General features: G+C 34.7%; 1 protein-coding gene and 1 non-coding gene across 6 annotated transcripts in view; both read left to right on the forward strand.

Moving 5' to 3' along the window:
* The window catches only part of DPP8 (dipeptidyl peptidase 8), a 52,881-nt gene that overhangs the window by 26,256 nt on the left and 5,914 nt on the right, over positions 1-20,711 (forward strand). For 4 of the 5 annotated variants that reach the window (XM_054565274.1, XM_054565272.1, XM_054565271.1 and 1 more), the window contains 11 exons: positions 315-415; positions 1,060-1,237; positions 2,100-2,259; positions 6,097-6,176; positions 8,705-8,857; positions 9,130-9,265; positions 10,916-11,061; positions 15,992-16,138; positions 17,372-17,524; positions 18,895-19,037; positions 19,590-19,701. In XM_054565274.1, the coding sequence (XP_054421249.1) occupies positions 315-415; positions 1,060-1,237; positions 2,100-2,259; positions 6,097-6,176; positions 8,705-8,857; positions 9,130-9,265; positions 10,916-11,061; positions 15,992-16,138; positions 17,372-17,524; positions 18,895-19,037; positions 19,590-19,701 (1,509 nt within the window). Of the gene's footprint in view, positions 1-314; positions 416-1,059; positions 1,238-2,099; positions 2,260-6,096; positions 6,177-8,704; positions 8,858-9,129; positions 9,266-10,915; positions 11,062-15,991; positions 16,139-16,563; positions 16,694-17,371; positions 17,525-18,894; positions 19,038-19,589; positions 19,702-20,711 lie in introns of those variants that run through there. The other variant, XM_054565275.1, reaches the window with a different exon arrangement.
* On the forward strand, positions 15,511-15,639 carry LOC129064467 (small nucleolar RNA SNORA38). The gene has a single exon (XR_008528455.1). It is a non-coding gene; the product is annotated as a small nucleolar RNA SNORA38 (small nucleolar RNA).

The following is a 20,711-nucleotide window of genomic DNA, read 5'->3' on the forward strand; positions in this document are numbered from 1 at the left end:
CCCTGTGACAACTTTGTCAATACCAATCTGTACTTGTTAATTCCTTCTCCTTTTTCACCCCGCTCCCCAACCTTTCCCACTCCCCTCCAGAAACCATCATAGACTGGTAATTCTTGTGATTAGAACTTTTTTAGGCATAAAGAGCGCCTGCATAGGTAACCCATAACTGCTGGTTTTGCCATACCCTGTGTGTTTTTTAAATGCCTTAAGTCTGAAAAAGTATCGTGCTAATAAAGATAATGATTTAAGTAGACTAGTAAGCTAATTATTCATCTGAGTCTTTTATAACTGGATTTTATTTTCTTTTTTAATAGATTATAGATGTCATAGATAAGGAACTAATTCAGCCTTTTGAGATTCTGTTTGAAGGTGTTGAATATATTGCCAGAGCTGGCTGGACTCCAGAGGGAAAATAGTACGTATGTTAAATTGTCACTTCTTTACATATAATTAGGATCCAGAACTTCAGAAATGTCTGTGCTCTCAGGTTTGCCTTTCAGTTGGAGCTGCCTTCACATGTAAATTTGTATTGTGGTCATTTATACACAAAGAATTTTTTTAAACTAAATGGACTTTTGGATTTGTAATCCTCTAAGCATAGATGCATTGCATTTTAATTGACTTTTACTTAATCAGTCATGATTTCTGTTATTTGTGATTAAAAGTAATATGACTTTAATGCTCAGATGTAAGCGTGTATTTTTTAATTGTATAATTTAAGCAGAAATATTTGTAGAGCCTTATGTGAAGATGATTACATATAGTTTTGTGTCTAGTGTAGACATCAGGAGTTTGACAAGGCTGGCATTTGTTAACACTAAAGGGAGAAAACTTCAAAGGCCATTTGTGATTTTGGAAATTTAAAGAAAAGCACTTTAAAACCTCTATTCAAGCTTGACTTTCAAAAATAAATATAGAATAAGTTAATGCTTTTAATTAGCCATATTTTCATTATGATTATAGAAATAACTGGTGGGTGCTAGGGGAAAGAGTAGGGGAATTTTCATTTTCTGAGAGCTTGCTTTATTTTTGGTGCTTTTCTTTTATTTGTTTAAATAGTGCTTGGTCCATCCTGCTAGATCGCTCCCAAACTCGCCTACAGATAGTGTTGATCTCACCTGAATTATTTATCCCAGTAGAAGATGATGCCATGGAAAGACAGAGACTCATTGAGTCAGTGCCTGACTCTGTGACACCACTGATTATCTATGAAGAAACAACAGACATCTGGATAAATGTATGCCTGTTCTCCTGTGCTTGGTTAAATGTTTTCTCGGGGTGCTAAAGCAAATGAAGTTTATAGCAGACTATCAAAATGAATGTTTAAGTTCAAAGTAACTATGAATATTATTTGCTTAGTTCTGACATTTCAAATTGGAGTGATGATTCTATTTAGAATAATGAAAGGGTGTAGGTAGATAGCAGATGCCATTGAAATAACATCTCTGTGGCTGCAGGTTTACCCGTTTTCCTCTACACGTCAGATATTGAAAACACAGACTCATCAGTACCCTTAGAGGACCATAAGAGTCCTGTCTAAAAAAGAGTTTCTCTTTTTGTTGGCAAACTACATCAAAATATACCACTTTGGGGTTGAATTTTGTATTTTCCAATTTAGTAGGAAAAGGTTAAGATACAAAAGAAATAAAGCCGGCTCACTCCCTTGCTGAATATAGGCTTTATAAGATTCACCTAAAACAAACATCTGTTTTCCTTTCAACTGTTAGACTATTCCCTTCGGGGAAAAAAAATGTAAAAAAAATTTTTTCCCTCATCATTTCTATAATAATATTTATGTCCTTAAATAAGCCTCCTGCCATGTTTCAAAGGATTACAGAAATGGCGAGTAAGAAAAAGTTTCTGGCATTTTCTTCTCCATTTGGAAACATTTATTTCTCAATGGATGAAGTCTTTAACTAAAGTAAGATAAATCTTGAAAGTCCCAGGCAAAATCTCTAATTGTAAATATATCATAGCCCCTAGCACCAACAGTTATTTATACTTCAGAATGTGTTTATCAAGTCTCTCTCTGGCTTAATTGAATTGTTTATGTAGTATATCATTAATGTGTATAGTAAACTAAGCTATTCATTTTACAGATCCATGACATCTTTCATGTTTTTCCCCAAAGTCATGAAGATGAAATTGAATTTATTTTTGCCTCTGAATGCAAAACAGGTTTTCGTCATTTATATAAAATTACATCCATTTTAAAGGAGAGCAAATATAAACGATCCAGTGGTGGGCTGCCTGCCCCAAGTAAGAAATCCTTTTATTATTTAAAAAGAAAAATGTTAGGGGCAGAAGGTGGGAGGGGTAGGGTAATATATGGTCTCTTTTATATACTTTATAAGCATCAATACTGCCTCATTAAACTCAATATAAACTAAAATATAAATACATGCATGTGTAAAAACATATAGGACAAAGGCATTTTGCTCTGTTTTTAAAATAGGTTCATTCTAATATTTGCAAAACCTAATTGGAAAATTACATTCCAGAAGTTGAGTTGGCATCCTTTCTACCATCTTAACTGTGTCCCATAGGACAAAGTTCTTGATAGATATATACTAAACAATTAATAGTAGATAATCTCTGGGTAGTGGGATTACTTATTTTTACTTTCTACTTTTGCCTTAACTGTAATTTTTAATTTACTTACAGTGAGCCCATATCATTTTTAGATTTAAAAAGCTACTTTTAAAATATATAGTTATTAGATATTTTTACATACTAGATTTTTTTCATACTGTTGTCATCTACACTGAACTTTATGTATAGTTAGAGCCCTTCAGATTGGTATTATTAATGTTACCCAAAGTGAAATTAAATATTGTGTCAGCTGAAGTTAACTGTCACTCGTCTTTAAAGAGTGATGGTTTTCATTCTGGGAAATGTGATACAGAGTAGATGTGTAAGCCTAGGAATAATGAAATGGTACATTGAATCCTTCTTTGCTTTTAAAAAATTGAGATATAGTTTTCTACTTTAATAATAGTTTGTTTTAAAATAGTGGGCACTTTATGATGTTATGTTATATGCTTAACTGTTACGTGTAACTTAACAGGCTCAACATATCCATTTAAAAAGAAATTGTGGTTCTCCCTCCCTTCCCCTCTCTCTAAATATAGATAATAAAATCTTTTTAAAAAAGAAAAGGAAAGAAAAAATTGTGGTAAAATATACATAACAAAATTTACTCTTTTTCCCTGACTGGTGTGGCTCAGTTGGTGGGGTATCATATCACAAAGCGAAAGATGGCGGCTGCTTCAATTCCTGGTCAGGGCACATACCTGGTTTGCAGGTTTGGTCCCCTACTGGGGGCGTGTGTGAGTGGCAACCAGTTGATGTTTCTCTTGTACCTCGATGTTTCTCTTCCTCTCTTCCTCCCTCACTTCCCATGTCTCTAAAAAATAAATAAATAAAATCTTTTAAAATATATATTATTTTAACCATTTTTAAGTGTACAGTTTAATGGCATTAAGTATATTAATATTTCTATGAAATCACCACCACCATCTATCTCCAGAGCTTTTTTTCATCTTCCAAAACTGAAACTACCCAATAAAGACGCAATTTAGTGAAAAATAACTCCTCATTCTTTCCTTCCTCTCAGCCCCTGGCAACTACTTTCTGTATCTGCATTTTCATCTATTCTAGATACCTCATTTGAGTGGAATCATATAGTATTTATCCTTTTATGATTGGCTTATTTTACTTAGCATAATGTTCTCAAGCTTCATCCATGTAGCATGTGTCAGAAAGTAGTCTTTTTAAGGCTGAATAAAATTCCATTGTACATATATACCACATTTTATTTATCCATTCATCTGTCCATGGACACGTGGGTTGCCTCCTCCTTATGGCTACTGTGAATGATGCTGCTGTGAATATTGGTGTACAGATATCTGTTTGAGACCCTGCTTTAAATTCTTTTGGGTATGTACCCAGAAGGGAAGTTGCTGGATCTTATGGTAATTCTATTTGTAATTTTTTGAGAAACCATCATACTCTTTTCTGTAGTGCCTACACCATTTTCAATTCCTATTAGCAGTGAACAAGTGTTCCAGTTTTTCACATCTTGCCAACACTTGTTAGTTTCTGGAGGGTTTTTTTGTTGTGTTTTGTTTTTTTAAGAGCTGTCATAGTGGGTGTAAAGTATGTCATTATGGTTTTGATTTGCATTTCCCTAATGACTAGGGACATTGTGCATCTTCTTATGTGCTTATGGGCTATTTGAGTATCATCTTTGGAGAAGTGTGGGTTGTTTGTTTTTTAAATGTGGCCTTTTTTTTTTTAAGAGGACAAAGGAACTTGTTTTAAGGTTTTATTTATTTATTTTTAGAGAGAGGGGAGGGAGAGAAACATCGGTAGCACACCTCTTGCACACCTCCAACTGGACCCTGGGCCCTGCAACCCAGGCATGTGCCCTGACCAGGAATTGAACCGGTGACCTTTTGGTTTACAGGTCGGCACTCAATCCATTGAGCCATACCAGCCAGCACTCAGCATGGCCTTTTAAATATTCTTATTTGGGAAACAGCTACACCCTAGGGCTAGCATAGTAAATACTACCTATGACGCTGTTCCTTTTCTTAGCCTAATTTCTTTTACAAACTGGCAAGGTCTTATGTATCTAAGATGGAGAATTTCTTCCCTGAGAGCCTTAGTTTAATGTGGCCCTTAGTGTGAAATGGTACTACCAAATCTGTTTTTCAGAAATGAAATCCATGTATGGAATTCCAGATAGTGTAAATTCCAGATAGTGTAGTGATGAAGACTCATCAGAGAGCTGTGAATAGTTAATTAACTAAAGTACTTAGAGAACAATAACAAAAAGATGATAATTTAAAAAAAAAAATCTGTTACCTCAGTTAATATTCATCTCAGAATACCTAGGCACTGTTCCCTCCCAGCATTTATTTCTGGGCCCTTCAATTTGTCTACTTTCCCAGTCCCTCCTTTTTTCTTAGTCTTGCTTGCTCCAAGTCTTTCTCCTTTTCTTTAATGTCCACTTTATTTTCCTCCTCCTTTCTCTTTTCTTAAGTGGCTATAATGTGAAAACAATTAGTACTTGTTTTATATATGTGTATATAAAATAATATTTATTTTCTGGCCATCAGATTTAAAGTACTAGGTTGAATTTTTGTGCCCAACTTGAGTGGTGCTAGTTAAGACCCTGTACCAGCTCATCATCTCCGCCCTCCCACAGCTGTCACTTCCTCGGCCCTAGTTGGCAGCAGCTAGGCAGTGAGAAATAATTTCCATTTCTTAACCTCCTTAAGTCACTGAGAGAGCCTCATCTGCCAGGACAGAATTTTGTAAAGACAAGTGGGACATGTTGGCATTTAATATGGTAATACCCAGTTTGTTTTTGGCAAGTGACAAACAATTTCATTAAAATTTTCCTCCTGTGGCTTTTAAAGTAGTTTGTAGCATTTCTAGAAAAAATGACTTGTTGACCCATTAGACTTTGTTTGTCTAACCAAAGGTCTACAAATGCGGGTGCTTTTGACTTCTTTCCTGGCTTTGCCATGAGAATCTGTTTTGCTGTTTTCACTTTATTTACATGGATCATTCCATTATTATTTCAAAGTATTGTGAAACTCATGATTTGGAATTTTTTTAAGTGTAGATCTTTTTTTAATTAAGGTGAAATTCTCATAACATTATAACCATTTTAAAATGAACAGTGACATTTAGTATATTCACAGTATTGCGCAACCACCACCTGTAACTGTTTCCAAAACATTTTTCTTTTTTTAAAATTTTTATTTATTGGTTTTAGAGGGGTGGAGAGAGAGAAAGAGGTCAACATCAGTTAGTTGTTCCACCCATCCATGCATTCACCAGTTGACTCCTGTATGTGCCCTGACCCAGGGGTCGAACCCACAACTTTGGAGTATCAGGATGACATGCTAGCCAACTGAGCCACCTGTCCAGGGCTAGTTTCAAAACATTTTCATTACCCCAAACATAAATTGAAATTTTCAATGTACATTTTTGGACAAAAAGTTTGGAGTATACTATTCTTTATTGTTTCACTTGCTTATAGTCTAATATAAAGTGCTGAATTATAACTGTATTTATCTTTAGGTGATTTCAAGTGTCCTATCAAAGAGGAAATAGCAATTACCAGTGGTGAATGGGAAGTTCTTGGCCGGCATGGATCTAATGTATGTTCCTTTATTCTGCTGACGGTTGGTCAAACTCTGCTACTGAAAATCAGTACTAACAACTTCACATCACTCCAGTGTTTTGAAAAATTAAGTTCAGGCTTCAAAGAACTTAAGTTGTTGGAAAAGAAGAATCTTAAATTATAAATCTCACCCATTTTATAGCCCTGGTATTAGATGTGTACTGGTTATTATAGATCACTATTTTCAAATATAGTGTTGTTACTTAATAAGGGAAGGGCTACATACTTCTCAAGTCTAGCTGAAATTGTAAATTAAGATGTTTAAAAATTACTTTTAAATCTTTTATAAACTACTCGTGTCATTTCTACATTAGCAATTACATTACCACTTTTGAGTTAGTGATTATCTTTCATTCACCTGTTTATCTTATCTCACAAATTTTAAGTTTCATCCACCATTTGCAAAGAGTGATGTTTAACAGAGAGCACAGATTGATAGGGAAAAGGAGGGAAATCCACCCACCTTCTTAGCATATAGCTTTCTGTGGTTATTTAATGAATTGTAATTTTTTTCTTTTGCCTTTCATAGTACTTTATATTTGTTTTGACTTTCAGTTAGGTGTCAGTTTCATGAGATCTCTAAGAACTCCATCCTTTATATGTGTGCTACACATACAAAGTAACACAGTTAAGTTGATGTATAATACCAGGATTTAGTGAAGGCCTGTGATTTCCTCAAATTGATTTGGAGATTTATTGAAGGATTGTGTATACTGGCTACTCAGAGAAATCACTCACAGGCCACAAGGTTACTAAGGAAAGAGAATGAAGATCCAGGTCTCAGGTTTGTTTTTGTTGGTAAAAGCTATAGAATATCATAGGCAACCTTTAAAGTCTAATTTTCACTGAGAGCCTCTTACGGCTTTCTGGTTATATATCCATTTTTCCCCGTTTAGGGACCTTGGATGTTAACTGTCAAATGAGAAAAATCTTTTTTGTGGAATTCTAAGTTCTGATAACAAAAAAATCACACTAATGTAAACTTCATGCAATATAATGGTTGGGTAATACCTAAGGAACCCCCCAAATTGTATTTACATTGACCTGAACCTTATTTAGGCAACTAAATGTCTTTCTACTACTTACCATTATGTGCATCAACTTTCTTCTTTGTTTATGTCATGCTTTTTTATGTGATGTGCTTGTGCCTCTCTTACTTTTCTGCATTTTTCCTCTATTTTTACTTTATTTTTTTAAGTTATCTTTTTTCCTCTACTTTTGCCAGTGTCCTTGCCCCTGCGCAAAGATTCCTAATGGCTATAATTGAGTAAAGATTTGAGACTTTTAAGCCTGTGTGCCCCTTAATTTTTGAGCGGTGATTCTCAAAGTGTGGTCCCTGGACCAGCAGCAGGCTGTCAGCATCAGGCTGTCAGCATCACCTGGGAACTTTTTTTAGAAATGCAAATTATTGGTGCCTGACCCCAGACCTCCTAAACCAGAGCCTCAGGTAGTGGGACTCAGCAAGTGGTTTAACAACCCCTCAGGTGATTCTGATACTTCCATTGAATAAAGTCAGGGAGTGAGGTATTAATCAGTTTCTTCACTTTTGAAAGGCCTGACTCCCAGCTGCTAGGACAGGCAGAACTAGTCCCAACCTTTTGCACAGATTAACAGATACATGTGAAGCTTCATGAATATTTGTTCTTCCATCTCCTATCACTCATATCCTTTCTGTATATGTTATATACAGAATCTCAATTGTATTTATTGAAGAAGAAGCTTCCTGGAGAAAGTGACATTTAAAAATATTTGCTTTTAGAAATATATCTATGTTTTCTTTGGTTTGTTAAAAAAAAAATGTTTTTTTGAATTTTATTAAACTTGTTTGAGTGGGCTGGTAAAAAACTTTTAAAAGAAACAATAAAAGTTATGTATTTAGAATCTTGTGATTTGGGGAAAATATTGAATGAATTCATCTTATGAATTTACTTGAAATTTTTTTTGAGTTCTGAATGAAGACTTAAAAGATGTTGTCGATACTTATTTATAAACTATACCAGTACTGAAATTGTGATTGAGTTCAATTATTCCCCAACCCAACAGATAAAACACTTTTGCAGATTTATACAAAAGACCAAAAAGTACTAAGATAATACTGCACTAACTAAGGAATATATAAGATGCTGAAACTAGATTCTGTTAAGTGTGCATGAATGGCCAACCTGAGCTGAAATATAGCTATTATTTTTTCTGTAGAGGGTTGTCATTTTAATGGAATAATTTTTGTATTTTAAGAAAAGCACACATTCTGACCATATAGGAAACTATACCAATAGTGTGCAAATCTTGTATCCTTTGTTCTTCTGGATAAATTCTGTTCTTAGCTATAAGTCGTAAACAAAACCAACAAGTTTATTAACATTTGTGGAAATATTTTTTTTTTAAGAGGCACAAATCAAAGGGTGGCTCAAATAATTCTAAATAAAACTGGGGATTGTTGGTTGAATCACTGACCTTGCCAAGGTCTTGCTAGCACTGATTTTTATGTTGTTGTCATTTTGGCAGATCCAGGTTGATGAAGTCAGAAAACTGGTATATTTTGAAGGCACCAAAGATTCTCCTTTAGAACATCACCTGTATGTGGTCAGTTATGTAAATCCTGGAGAAGTGACAAGGCTGACCGACCGTGGCTATTCCCACTCTTGCTGCATCAGCCGGGTATTAAGTCCCTGTTTGAAAAGTTTTTAGTGTCATATGAAAAAACATCTACTCGTGTTAATACTCCTTTGGAGTAATGTGAAAATTGGCAAATTGGCCTGCGGAAGTATGATTCTCTTAGGAAAAACTTTGAAAAGTTTAGCCTTAACTTCAGCATTCTGTATGTACACAAATACTCTAATACTTCTTCCATGGTATCAGTGCAAATGTAGTAGCAGATAACCTTTGTTAGTTTTCCCTAGGGAAAAAGTAACTGTTTCTCCTTTCTTTAGCATTGTGACTTCTTTATAAGTAAGTTCAGTAACCAGAAGAATCCACACTCTGTGTCCCTTTACAAGCTATCAAGTCCTGAAGATGACCCAACTTGCAAAACAAAGGAATTTTGGGCCACCATTTTGGATTCAGCAGGTACTTATTTCTCTAAACCTGATTGTAAATAAGATTAGTACATTAGTACCATAGAGCCTATGTGTATGTCCACATTTCCTGGACAGAGGCTTCCTACCTCTCAGCACTACCTATTCCTGAGCTGCTGGATTTCTGATTGACCCCACCCCTCCTATCAACTACCAAGTACTATGGGTGGGTTTTTTTATTTTAATTTCTATTTTTTTATGTGAGGATCCTCAGCCTGGCTGGGTGCCCATTTTATATTCATTGGTTGGTTAGTTGGTTGGTGGGGGAGGGAGAAAGAGATGGAGAGAAACATTGATTGGTTGCCTTTTTATGTGCCCTGACTGAGGACCAAACCCAAAACCTAGGTATGTGCCCTGACCAGGAATCAAACCATCAACGCTTTGTTTTGTGGAGTGTTTCCCAATCAGTTGAACCATACCAGCCAGGGCTGGCAGGCCTTTTTGAAAGTAGGGTTAAATTAGTATATCAGTCAGGAAACCATTTATTCACACATTTGGATGAATTTCCAGATGAACAAATGACTGTGGACAATGTACCCTGAACTAGTCATACTCTTTGAGCAGTGAAACTGCAGCTTTAGGGAATAACCAGCTAGTAGCTTTCTTAAACTTTTAAAACACTTGCAGTGGCCATCTTAACAAAAGGTAGAAAGAACATTTGTCCTGTATGAGAGTGAAGAGCACTGTGAATTATTTATTTTTAAAATGCTTAATTTCTTTAAAAAAATCAACTGATTTTATGTATCGTTTAATCCACTATATCCCCAATTTTTTCCTGTTAGATATTTTCATTCATTAATATTTGCAAGGGATTAAGAATTAGTATAAAACCACAGGGTTATAGGTGTGTTTTAACGGGCACAAGTAGAATTTATAATATGATGATGGTTTCTGCTTAAACTGTAATATCATCCAATACACACTGACTTAGGATAGGCCTGTACAGCTTTGGGAAACCAAAGACTGGCCATGATGTGTGCGCGCACGCATGTGTGTGCGCACGCAAGCGCACACATACATATGTCTCTCTTCACCTGAGGATATGTTTATTGATTTTAGAGGAAGGGGGAGAGAAAGAAACATCAATGTAAGAGAGAAACATAAATCAGTTGCCTCCCATGCTCGACCTGAGCGGGAATCAAACCCGCAACCTTTTGGTGTACAGGAATGGTGCTCCACCCCACTGAGCTGCCTGGCTAGGGCAATGATTTTTCTTTTTTTCTGGCTTCTGGTTAGGCTTATTCTTTAATAATCAGGAACAAATTTTATTAAGCACCTGCCTTGAGCAATTTAAATTGACTAAGTTAAATTTATGTTTCCAGTTTCTAATCAGATATATGTATTAACCATCAGTAAGTTACACTGAACTGAGCACAAAGTATTTGGATAGTTCTGCATATAAATACCTCCTAGGCTCCAAGGATTATCAGAATACTGTGTTTATTTCTGAAATAGATAATTTGATACGTTCATTAGGTTTTCTTTTTAAAATATAAATATTGCTGCTTAATTTTTTGCCTATCACCTGAAAGAGAGATGGCCAGTTATTTGTGAGGTTGTAGATTTATCTTTTCCTTGCTCTCAGATTTAGAGCTCCCAATAACAACTTCTCTTACAGACTCTGTATGTAACTTCCTTGCAGGTCCTCTTCCTGACTATACCCCTCCAGAAATTTTCTCTTTTGAAAGCACTACTGGATTTACATTATATGGTATGCTTTACAAACCTCATGATCTACAACCTGGAAAGAAATACCCAACTGTGTTATTCATATATGGTGGTCCTCAGGTGGGTATATTTTATCACACACATACACACACACACACACACACACACACACACACACACTCACATATGTATATATAATTTTTTAGGTTATTTATTTTTTGAATGTCAATTGTTTAAGTTAAGATTTGAGCATTGTTGAGCCTCTACTGTTACTGACTCTGGCTTATGTTCTAATTATCCAGTTTAGGAGTTCAGGAAGCTGGGTTTTTTTAGATATGTAATTTGTAACTCATTGTCATTTTCTTAATTTACAAGAACTGTAACTGTCATGGGGAATGGGATATTCATGTCAGTAGGTAAATATGTTTTCTATCTAAAGAAATTTGGGAAATGAAATTAAATAATTAAATTTCTTGGTAAATAAAGAGTCTTAACAGCTGTTTTTAGAATGCTGTGGTAGCCTGATGAATTCTCCCCTACCCTTCATTCTAAGGCTGTATCTCTTAAGAAAATTAGAATACTTTTACTAGCTAGTTAAGGCAACTGTTACACTACTATTTAGAAATTTAACCTTTATTTTCTCTTTTATTTATTAAAATAATAGCATGCAAGTATTAAGTAAATTTGTTTATCAGAGTAAAGTATTTGGGGTAGGTGAATTTGTTAATTAGAAATTTTTTAAAATGTTTATTGTTGATTATATATCGTACATTGAGCCATTGAAGAAATTAGAATATAATTGCACTGGTTTTACACTGTAACTCTTAGACACAGTAAATATCCCTTATAATTATACCTTGTTATTTAGTATCTGGAAATATATCTAGATTTTAACCTATCCAAAATATAAAAGTAAAATAACTACATAAGCCATAAAATCTCAGTGGTAAGCTATTTGATATGTCAAGTTAAATCACTTTGCAGTCATTAAGTATGTTTTACAAACAAACATGATTTGCATTTGTATTAATAGTTATCTACACATAAATCATGAAAAAGTTCAATTAAACTTCTGTTAAAAACTTGAAGCCAAGTCTTTGTAAACTTTAAAAAAAGGTTTAATACAAAGAAGTTCAAAAGAAAATTACAGGACACTCTCAGAAGCTTTATATGTTTTGCTATATTATTGATATTAAGGCTAAGTAAGAAGCACATTTTTCATTTCCAATGAAGAAATTATATGTGAAATATGTGAAAAACACACTATAAAAACTATCTGGTTATCAAGATTTTAAGACTAAGAGACACCTTATATTAATAATTAAGTTTTAAAAATCTAAGCCAGATGAAAAGATACACAATATCACTTAGTCATTAGGGAAATGCAAATCAAAACCACAGTGAGATACCACATTATACCTATTTGGAGAGTCATTTTCAGGGAGAAAAAAAAAAGAAAGGGAGGGGGAATAAATATTGGCAAGGGTGTGGAGAAATTAGAACTCTGCTATGGGAAGCAATATGGCAGTTTTTAAAAAGTTAAACAGAATTACAATTCAATCTAACAGTTCCATTTCTGAGTGTATACCCAAAGCAGAGAGTTGAACAGACACTTTTACTCCAATGTTCATTGCAGTATTACTCATAGTAGCCAAAATGTAGAAGCAAATCAAGTGTGTATTGACAGATAAATGGGTAAACAAAGTGTGGTATATAAAGAAATGTTATGTAGCCTTAAAAAAGGAGGAAATACAACATGGATGACCTTGAGGACATTGTGCTAAGTGAAATAAGCCAGACATAAAAAGACAAATATTGTATTATTCTATTTGTATGAGGTACCTAGAATAAGCAAATTCATAGAAACTGAAAGTAGGATAGAAGTTGCCAGGGATTGAGGGAGAAATATGAAGTTACCATTTAATAGGTATGGAGTCTCTGGGATGATTAAAAAAATTCTGGAAATGGATAGTGGTAATGGTTGCACAACAGTGTGACTATACTTAATGCCCCTGAACTTAAAATGGTTGAAATGATAAATTTTATGTCATGTATATTTTACCATAATGAAAGTATCTTAGTCACTGCAATTAAAAGAAAATTGTTTAATTGTTTGGAGTACTTTATGAACATAACTGTGCTTTCTTGTACTTGTAGAAACAGTTCCTTTCTCAAAGTGTTTTTTGGAAACATTAACATTTGGTGAGGCCTTGGGAGAACCTGGCATTCAGTTTACAGGGAGATTTCCCTAGAGGACTTTGCATGATAGAATGCCTCTGGCACCTCACCCCGCAGTTCATCCTCTTGTTGGATCACTCCATTTGAGATAGTTATGAAGAGGTTCCTTAATGTGAGACAAGTCTTTTAAATGGCCTTATGAAATTTCATTAAATCATATCAGTGGTCCATGTTCTTTCTTGGTGTATATTCAGGTCAAAATGTCACAATTCATAACATGAGTTAAATTACTTTGTCACTAAATACAACAATGTCTGTAGTCAAAGGTGAAATCTAAAGTAAAGCAACAAATATTTCCCATTAAGGTCATCAAGGCTTAGTTCTTTAAACTCTTCATTGGTAACAGCTCTATGTTTAAAAATGTCTGTTTTAATAAACACTGAGCCACACTTCCTAAGTGCCAGACACTGTTCTGCAAATGTAAATGCACAAAAGATCAGACTAAGTGATAGCAGGACACAGATTTTGAAGAATTGATTCTGAAGAAACTTGCGAATTCTCAATGACAAAGAGCACAATGTTTAAATACCTCCTTCCAGAAGTAGCAGGTCTCCAGGCTGCAAGGCAGAAACACCAGCTTTGGTGAAGTTTTTTTTTGTTTTTTTGTTTTTTAAAATCAGGCAGTTGAGGCCATCTTCCTATGACAATAGGCAAATAAATAAGGTAGTTCTCTTTAAATCCTTGTATTTATGTTCTTCTATACATAGTACTTCTTATTTTAACCTACTTCCTAACAGGAGGAGAGAGAGGGAAGAAAAGAAAAAGAAAAACCTTTACCTACCAAACTTCTCTTGTGATAGGAAGGGAAGATACAGTTCTATCTCTCTAAATAGTTATTAAATTCCCATTATGCACCAGGAACTATTCTAGGCAATGAGGATATCACAGTGTACAAGTTAGACTAATGCTCCACCCTTATAGAGCTTAATTAAGAAAATAAGTAGATAAAAAATATATAGATTCATAAATGGAAGTGCTATGAATAATTGTTCAAAAAGAGGATGGCAAAGTGACTGAAATGTAAGTTCTGATACATGAAAGGTCTCTACAGAGGATGAGAAGGAATGAGCCACATTAGAGACCTGAGGGAAGAGCAGTTCCAAACAGGGAATAGTAAGTTTCAAGGGCAAGGTCCTGGGGTTAGAATCAGTAGTTGATAACACAGTTCAAAGATAGTGCATAAGGAAGGAAATGGTGTGAGATGAAGTCAGAGAAATTGCCGAAGGCCACATAATGAAAGGTCTCAAAAGGCAGTGGTAAGGAGTATAAATCTAAACTCTTTACCAACGGAGGGAGCAAAGCTACGAATTCATATCTGATTTACATTTTTAAAACATTACTCTGCTACTGTGTGAACAGACTGTAGGAGGACAAGAATAGAAACAGGAAGACCAGTGGTACTAACATCCAAATGTTCAAAAAGAGAAGATTCTCTACACTTTTCCTCAAATCTAAGCCAATAAATGCTCAGTAGCTATTGAGTAAGGATAGTATTGATTCTTAATGTTTATTTATTTATTTTAATTTTTATTGGTTGATTTTTTTTTTAAAGAGAGAGGAAGGGAGACAGAAACATCGATTTGTTGTTCCACTTATTTATGCATTCATTGGTTGATTCCTGAATGTACCCTCACCGGGGATCAAACCCACAACCTTAGTGATACTCTAACCATCTAAGCTATCTGATCAAGACCAAGTTTGATTCTTCTTTAATTCCTGGCTGACTTGGTTTTTCCATTGGTTTCAATCGGAGAAAACTTCTTTCTCATTTACCAGAATGTTTATTTTGTTATTGTTTAATATCTGCCTTAGTGTCCACCAAACTTGAACTTCTGTAAGTTTCTGCCCACTAATCTTTTCACTAGGTAGTTTATTTCTGGTGAAACACTAAATTACATTTAATTTCCCAGCCACTTTGAAGTATAGTTTCTAGGGAGATAAAGGTATTTAAGAATTATTCTACCTTTTATACTGGTTTGTGTGACAGGAAAAAAGAAGCTGGACTGGTTACTAAAATACTAAATTTTCCTGCTGCTGGTCAGAGACAGTCCCAGAAGAGATGGGTAGGGAAGAAAAACAATCTATTTATTCTTGTCTAAGTCATTTGAATGACACAGTTCTTCAGGGCAGAAGCAATCATTTTAGTAACTTTTTCTATGGGACAGATTAAATCACTTGTATATAATTAATACGTAGGTTATAGTTTTAAAGTCATTAGTTGTTAGGTAATTGCCCTAAATTAAGTGTGAAGTTAAGAAAGAAAAGGGTGATAAATGGTAATGGAAGAAATACAGTAAAAAGTAAAATTAAAAAAAATAAAAGAAGTGCCTCCCTTCTTTTCAAGGGGTGTCAGTGGTTCCCTTCCTTTGGGCACGTAAGAATTGGAGGAAAGAAATGTGGACTTGGAGAATCCGTGGTCAGCTTGCTCCTTGCAGGCTCAAGATCAACCATGCTGCATAGAAAGGGGAAAAAAAGCACCATAAACATGAAAAAAATGAAGTTAATTTAAAAATAAATGAGGGGGTAGTTACTCATCAGTGGGCATAAAGTCTGTTACACAAGACGAATTAAGTTCTAGAATTCTGCTGTACAGCATTGTCTTATAACTAATACCATATTGTGTACTTAAATTTTTGTTAAGAGGGTAGATCTCATGTTAAGTGTTTTTGCCCACAAGAAAATAAAATGTCTTTTTAACGGCAAACATGATATTAAAAATTTAAGCTTTCTGCTTTTCACAGTGTCCTGCCTCTCCTATGCTTTTGTATGCTACCATGTAATAAATTTCACTGAAGTTGTATTTCTTCCTCAGGTGCAGTTGGTGAATAATCGGTTTAAAGGAGTCAAGTATTTCCGTTTGAATACTCTAGCCTCTCTGGGTTATGTGGTTGTAGTGATAGACAACAGAGGATCCTGTCACCGAGGGCTTAAATTTGAAGGCGCCTTTAAATATAAAATGGTGTGTGAACATACAAACATATTTTCTCTTAAAGACACATTTTCTGGTGCATTGGTTGGTGTGAAATCCCAGAGAAAGGCGGCGGGGGAGGGGGGGCGGGGGGGCTCTGAGTGAAAGAAAGAGAGAGAGAGAGTGTGTGTGTGTGTTAAAGTTTGGGGGTAGGAGGGAAGATACAACTTAATACTCACTAGGCTAACTCATGTTTACTTGTATGTAACTCTGAGGAACTGAGATAGAACAACTTTTACATAGAAATAGCCTCTCTTTGTTTCTTGTATGTCTCGCTTAGGCAGACAGCAGCACCATTTAGCTTTCAGCATCCTTTACACTATTGAGAGGGATAATTGAGATTTGTTCTGTCCTCTGTGAAGAGAGAAACCAACTGGTTAGTGCCTTCCTTGTGACAAGCCTCTTTCTCTCTACAGGAAGCTTTAAATGCTACCTTTTAGAGATGCCCCATGTCCTTTCTGCTGCTTTGGGAAATGATGAGAATCCGATGTTCCTTTTGCACAGTAAGGCAGTTACTGTGTTTGCCAGTGTATTGGACATGCTGAGTAAGACATGGGGATTTTCTCCCACAGCCAGTTCTTTGAACTTATGTTGTATTATCATGTAAGTTTTTTTTTGTTTTTATTTTTGTTTTTGCTCAGTGAAGTGAGATTGTGTGCACTGGCAGGCCTAGTAATACAGTCAGGGTGGTGGTGGTAGGAATTAAAACTTAATAGGACTTCAAAGAAATAGTGTGTTCAGTTCCTAGAGGTAGACTACGGGAAAATAGGAGGATCAGGCCTCAAGAGTAATTCCTTCTGCTATATTGCATTACATTTTAAAAAGGAGAAATGAAATTAGTCACCCTCTCGAAGGGGCTAATTTTTCATCTTTGGGTATGGGAAGGCTTGTTACAAGGAAGATGCTGGCTCTTAGCAGACAACAGAACAAACGGAAATGGGAAATACCCATATGGCAAGGGGCAGTTTGGGTTACAACAGGAAAGAACTTTATGACTAATGGATAACTAAATTCTAGGACAGGCTAGCAACAGAAGCTATAGGCTCCTATCTCTAAATAGTTTTTTAAAAAAAGTTTGGGGGGCAACAGAATCTCAATTGATAATGAATTATAATCTTAAAAAAACAGGTATTTTTAGTAAAAATCTTTATTAGTTTTAAAAGCACTCTTATAATGAGACTTTGATTCATCAGAATCAGTGAAATGTTCTCCCTTTTTTGACAGGGACAAATAGAAATTGACGACCAGGTAGAAGGACTCCAGTATCTGGCTTCTCGGTATGATTTCATTGACTTAGATCGTGTGGGCATCCACGGCTGGTCCTATGGAGGATACCTTTCCCTGATGGCATTAATCCAGAGATCAGATATCTTCAGGGTATGTGACTTACATTGTACTATAGGATTTTTGATAAAGTGAAGATATGAGAAAAATGCTGATTTTTCTAAATGTGTACAGAGTTGGTAGTATTATGGAATATTAGGGTTTCTTTGTTTAATAGCAATGTGAGATAATAGAAATATCTGTCAACTTGTGAAATCCGTGTGAGCTATATATTTACATATCTATCTATTTTACAAAAAAACTCCTTGTCAACTTGGTGACCAGTTACTGGTTATTTGTAGACATATGCCAAAGATTATGAGATTTAGTTATGACTAGTAAAAACATATACATATACATATTGGATTGTAGTTACTAGCTTAATTATTGGACTGCAAGCTCTGAGGTACCTATCTGTCACTCAGATGCACTGTATCACTGTATCCTCAACAGCTAAGCATGATGCTTGACACATCTATAGGTCTGAATTAAATCTGTATTAAATGAACAAATTATTAAACATAAATGATAGCTACAATTCTGTAAGCAACTTCTTAGCAAAATGTGCTAGAAGAAAATATATAAAAATGCTAACAGTTGTTAAGGGAGTGGAAATTATGAGTAGTGGTTTTCTTTTTTATATAGGATGGGGGAAAGTAGGTTTACAGTTGTTTGTATGGAAAATAATACAGTAATTCATAAATAAAAATACAAGAATAAACTTCTGTGTACTCATAACTGTAAACCTACCTTTTCCCCACCCTGTATTTCAATAACATGATTTTATTTTATGCAGTGAAAAATTATTGTTAAGAATAAAAATGATAGGGTTTTTGTTCTTTCGTTATATTCAGATAACCTTTAATAAAATAAACATAACATGAACTCTGAAAACTGTCATAATTTGTCTAGGCCTACAGCTGTCGAGAATGTATTTATAACATTTAAGTATAAAACTGTGTGGGACCCTTAAAATGAGGTTTGGTGCTTAAATATGTTTCATTGTTTTAAATCCTGTACTGTCAACAGAAGCTTTAAAAAAAAATGACTGCTTTTCCTATGTATATAAAGCTGACAGACCCTTCTTGCACATTTTTCCCCCAGTAGCAGGAATGAGTTTACACTGAAGCATTCATATGTTCTAGTTCAGTGTATCCCTTTAACAAACATGTTTATATTTCAACTAGGCGAGGTTAGGGGTTTGGTGTACAGCATGCCTGTACAAAATGTTAACTAACTCACAAAGTATCGAGTTCTTGACCTTGGCACTCCACTTTGATTTTTCAGTGGCCTGAGGCCATGTAGCTCTAGTCCTGGGGCTAAAGCCTAAGGATAATTTTAGCCTGTGAATTTGCAGTTACAAATTCTCGTTGCTAGCCATTCTTTTCTGGACCACACTTGACTATCACTGTTGCCTTATGCAGGTTGCTATTGCTGGGGCCCCAGTCACTCTGTGGATCTTCTATGATACAGGCTACACGGAACGTTATATGGGTCACCCAGACCAGAATGAACAGGGCTATTATTTAGGATCTGTGGCCATGCAAGCAGAAAAGTTCCCCTCTGAGTAAGTTCAGGCTTTAAAATTAAGATTATAAATTAAAAATCGTATTTTTGAAAGTTGCCTTTAATAGTAATAATGAAAACTACAAATATATAACCAAGACTAATATTTTATAGAATACTAGAATGGCATGGGTGTTTCTCAAAGCTGAATTATAGGACAGTTCATCTGTTTTTTTCTACAAGTTATATTTGAAACAATTTGCTTGTGCTAAAAGAATTTTAAGTGCACTACTATGTAAGGTGGAAAAAAATTATTTCTGCATTATTTTACAAATAGTGTTTATGATTATTCTTTTTCTGGGGACATGCTATCATTATTGATGTGTGCTCATATTTTAATAGGAAATTATACACATGATCTTTTTATTTAATCTTTGATACATGTAGTATCTGGTTAATACATTACAAATATAATATTGAAAATTTTGAATCCTCATTCTAATATTAGAGAATAAGGAAGGTAACACAGTTAATTGTGATTAATTTAAATGAATTAAGTGGTTGTCCCAAATACTCTCTCTTGCCTAATCCTGTAATATTTCTGTTTCTCCAGACCAAATCGTTTACTGCTCTTACATGGATTCTTGGATGAGAATGTCCACTTTGCACACACCAGTATATTACTGAGTTTTTTAGTGAGGGCTGGAAAGCCATATGATTTACAGGTGAGGTTTCCTACATTTTAAAATAGGTAATGATTAATGATTGATTACTTAGAAATACAATAAACTATGGAGTAAGGCTGAATTTTCAGCTGTGGCCATTCTTTGCTTAAGAGAACTAAAGTGATAGGCATAATGAGTAGTGCCTCTAGTTGGATAAAAATTAAGATTCTGTTGAAGTTAGGCTGCAACCTGGCCTATTGGATTCCATGACTTGTGTATTGGTATTTTCTTTCAGTTTGTAATCATGGAAAAAGATGTCAGGAGTCCATTTACTGTCCTCCTTTGCTTTTCTTCTTCCGCTGGAAGGGTGACAAAATGTTACCTGATTTCATTGTTGTAAAAAAAAATTTTAGATCCTGATTATATTGCTCCATTATTCACATAAAAAAATTTTAAGAGAAACTCTTTCTCCTTTTTACTTCTTACATAGATTATATGCTCATAAGAAATGACAAGTGTTACTTTTTCCTTTTTTGTGTTTTAATTTGGCATTTTTGTAGGTAAACTATGAGATATTTGTCTAAAGCAGCAGTCACCAAGCATTTTGATCCCCTTTACATACCAAACAGCTTTTGTTTATGTGGGTTATGTCTATCATATTTCTCATATATAAACATTACAACTATTGAAACTTTTAAAATATTTATTTAAAAATAGCAATAAGAAACTACTACATGCTAACAAAAATCATATTTTTATGGGGACGGGAGACTATTTTCCAAAGCAAAACAAAACTTACTTAGAAAAATAGCACTGCTTTACATTTTTGTAAACCTCCTTAATGTCTGGCTTAACCAGAAAGACACCTGCATTCTCATAGCTACTTCCAGATGCTGTCTGTTGTGAATTGCAGTTTTGGCTAAAGTATATGAAGAAAATTCAGCCTCACAGAATATGTATTTAAGAAAGGAGGGTTTAGCCTTTTCAGATAATTGTGAATATCCTTCTTTGATACTACAAAACTGGACAAATGTTAGTTTCTTAAAGGATAGTTTGTGTGGAACCTGAGC

The sequence above is a fragment of the Pteronotus mesoamericanus genome, unplaced genomic scaffold (genome assembly GCF_021234165.1).
Source record: "Pteronotus mesoamericanus isolate MK-2021 breed Mesoamerican mustached bat unplaced genomic scaffold, CSHL_Meso_final contig_164, whole genome shotgun sequence".
NCBI lineage: Eukaryota > Metazoa > Chordata > Mammalia > Chiroptera > Mormoopidae > Pteronotus > Pteronotus mesoamericanus.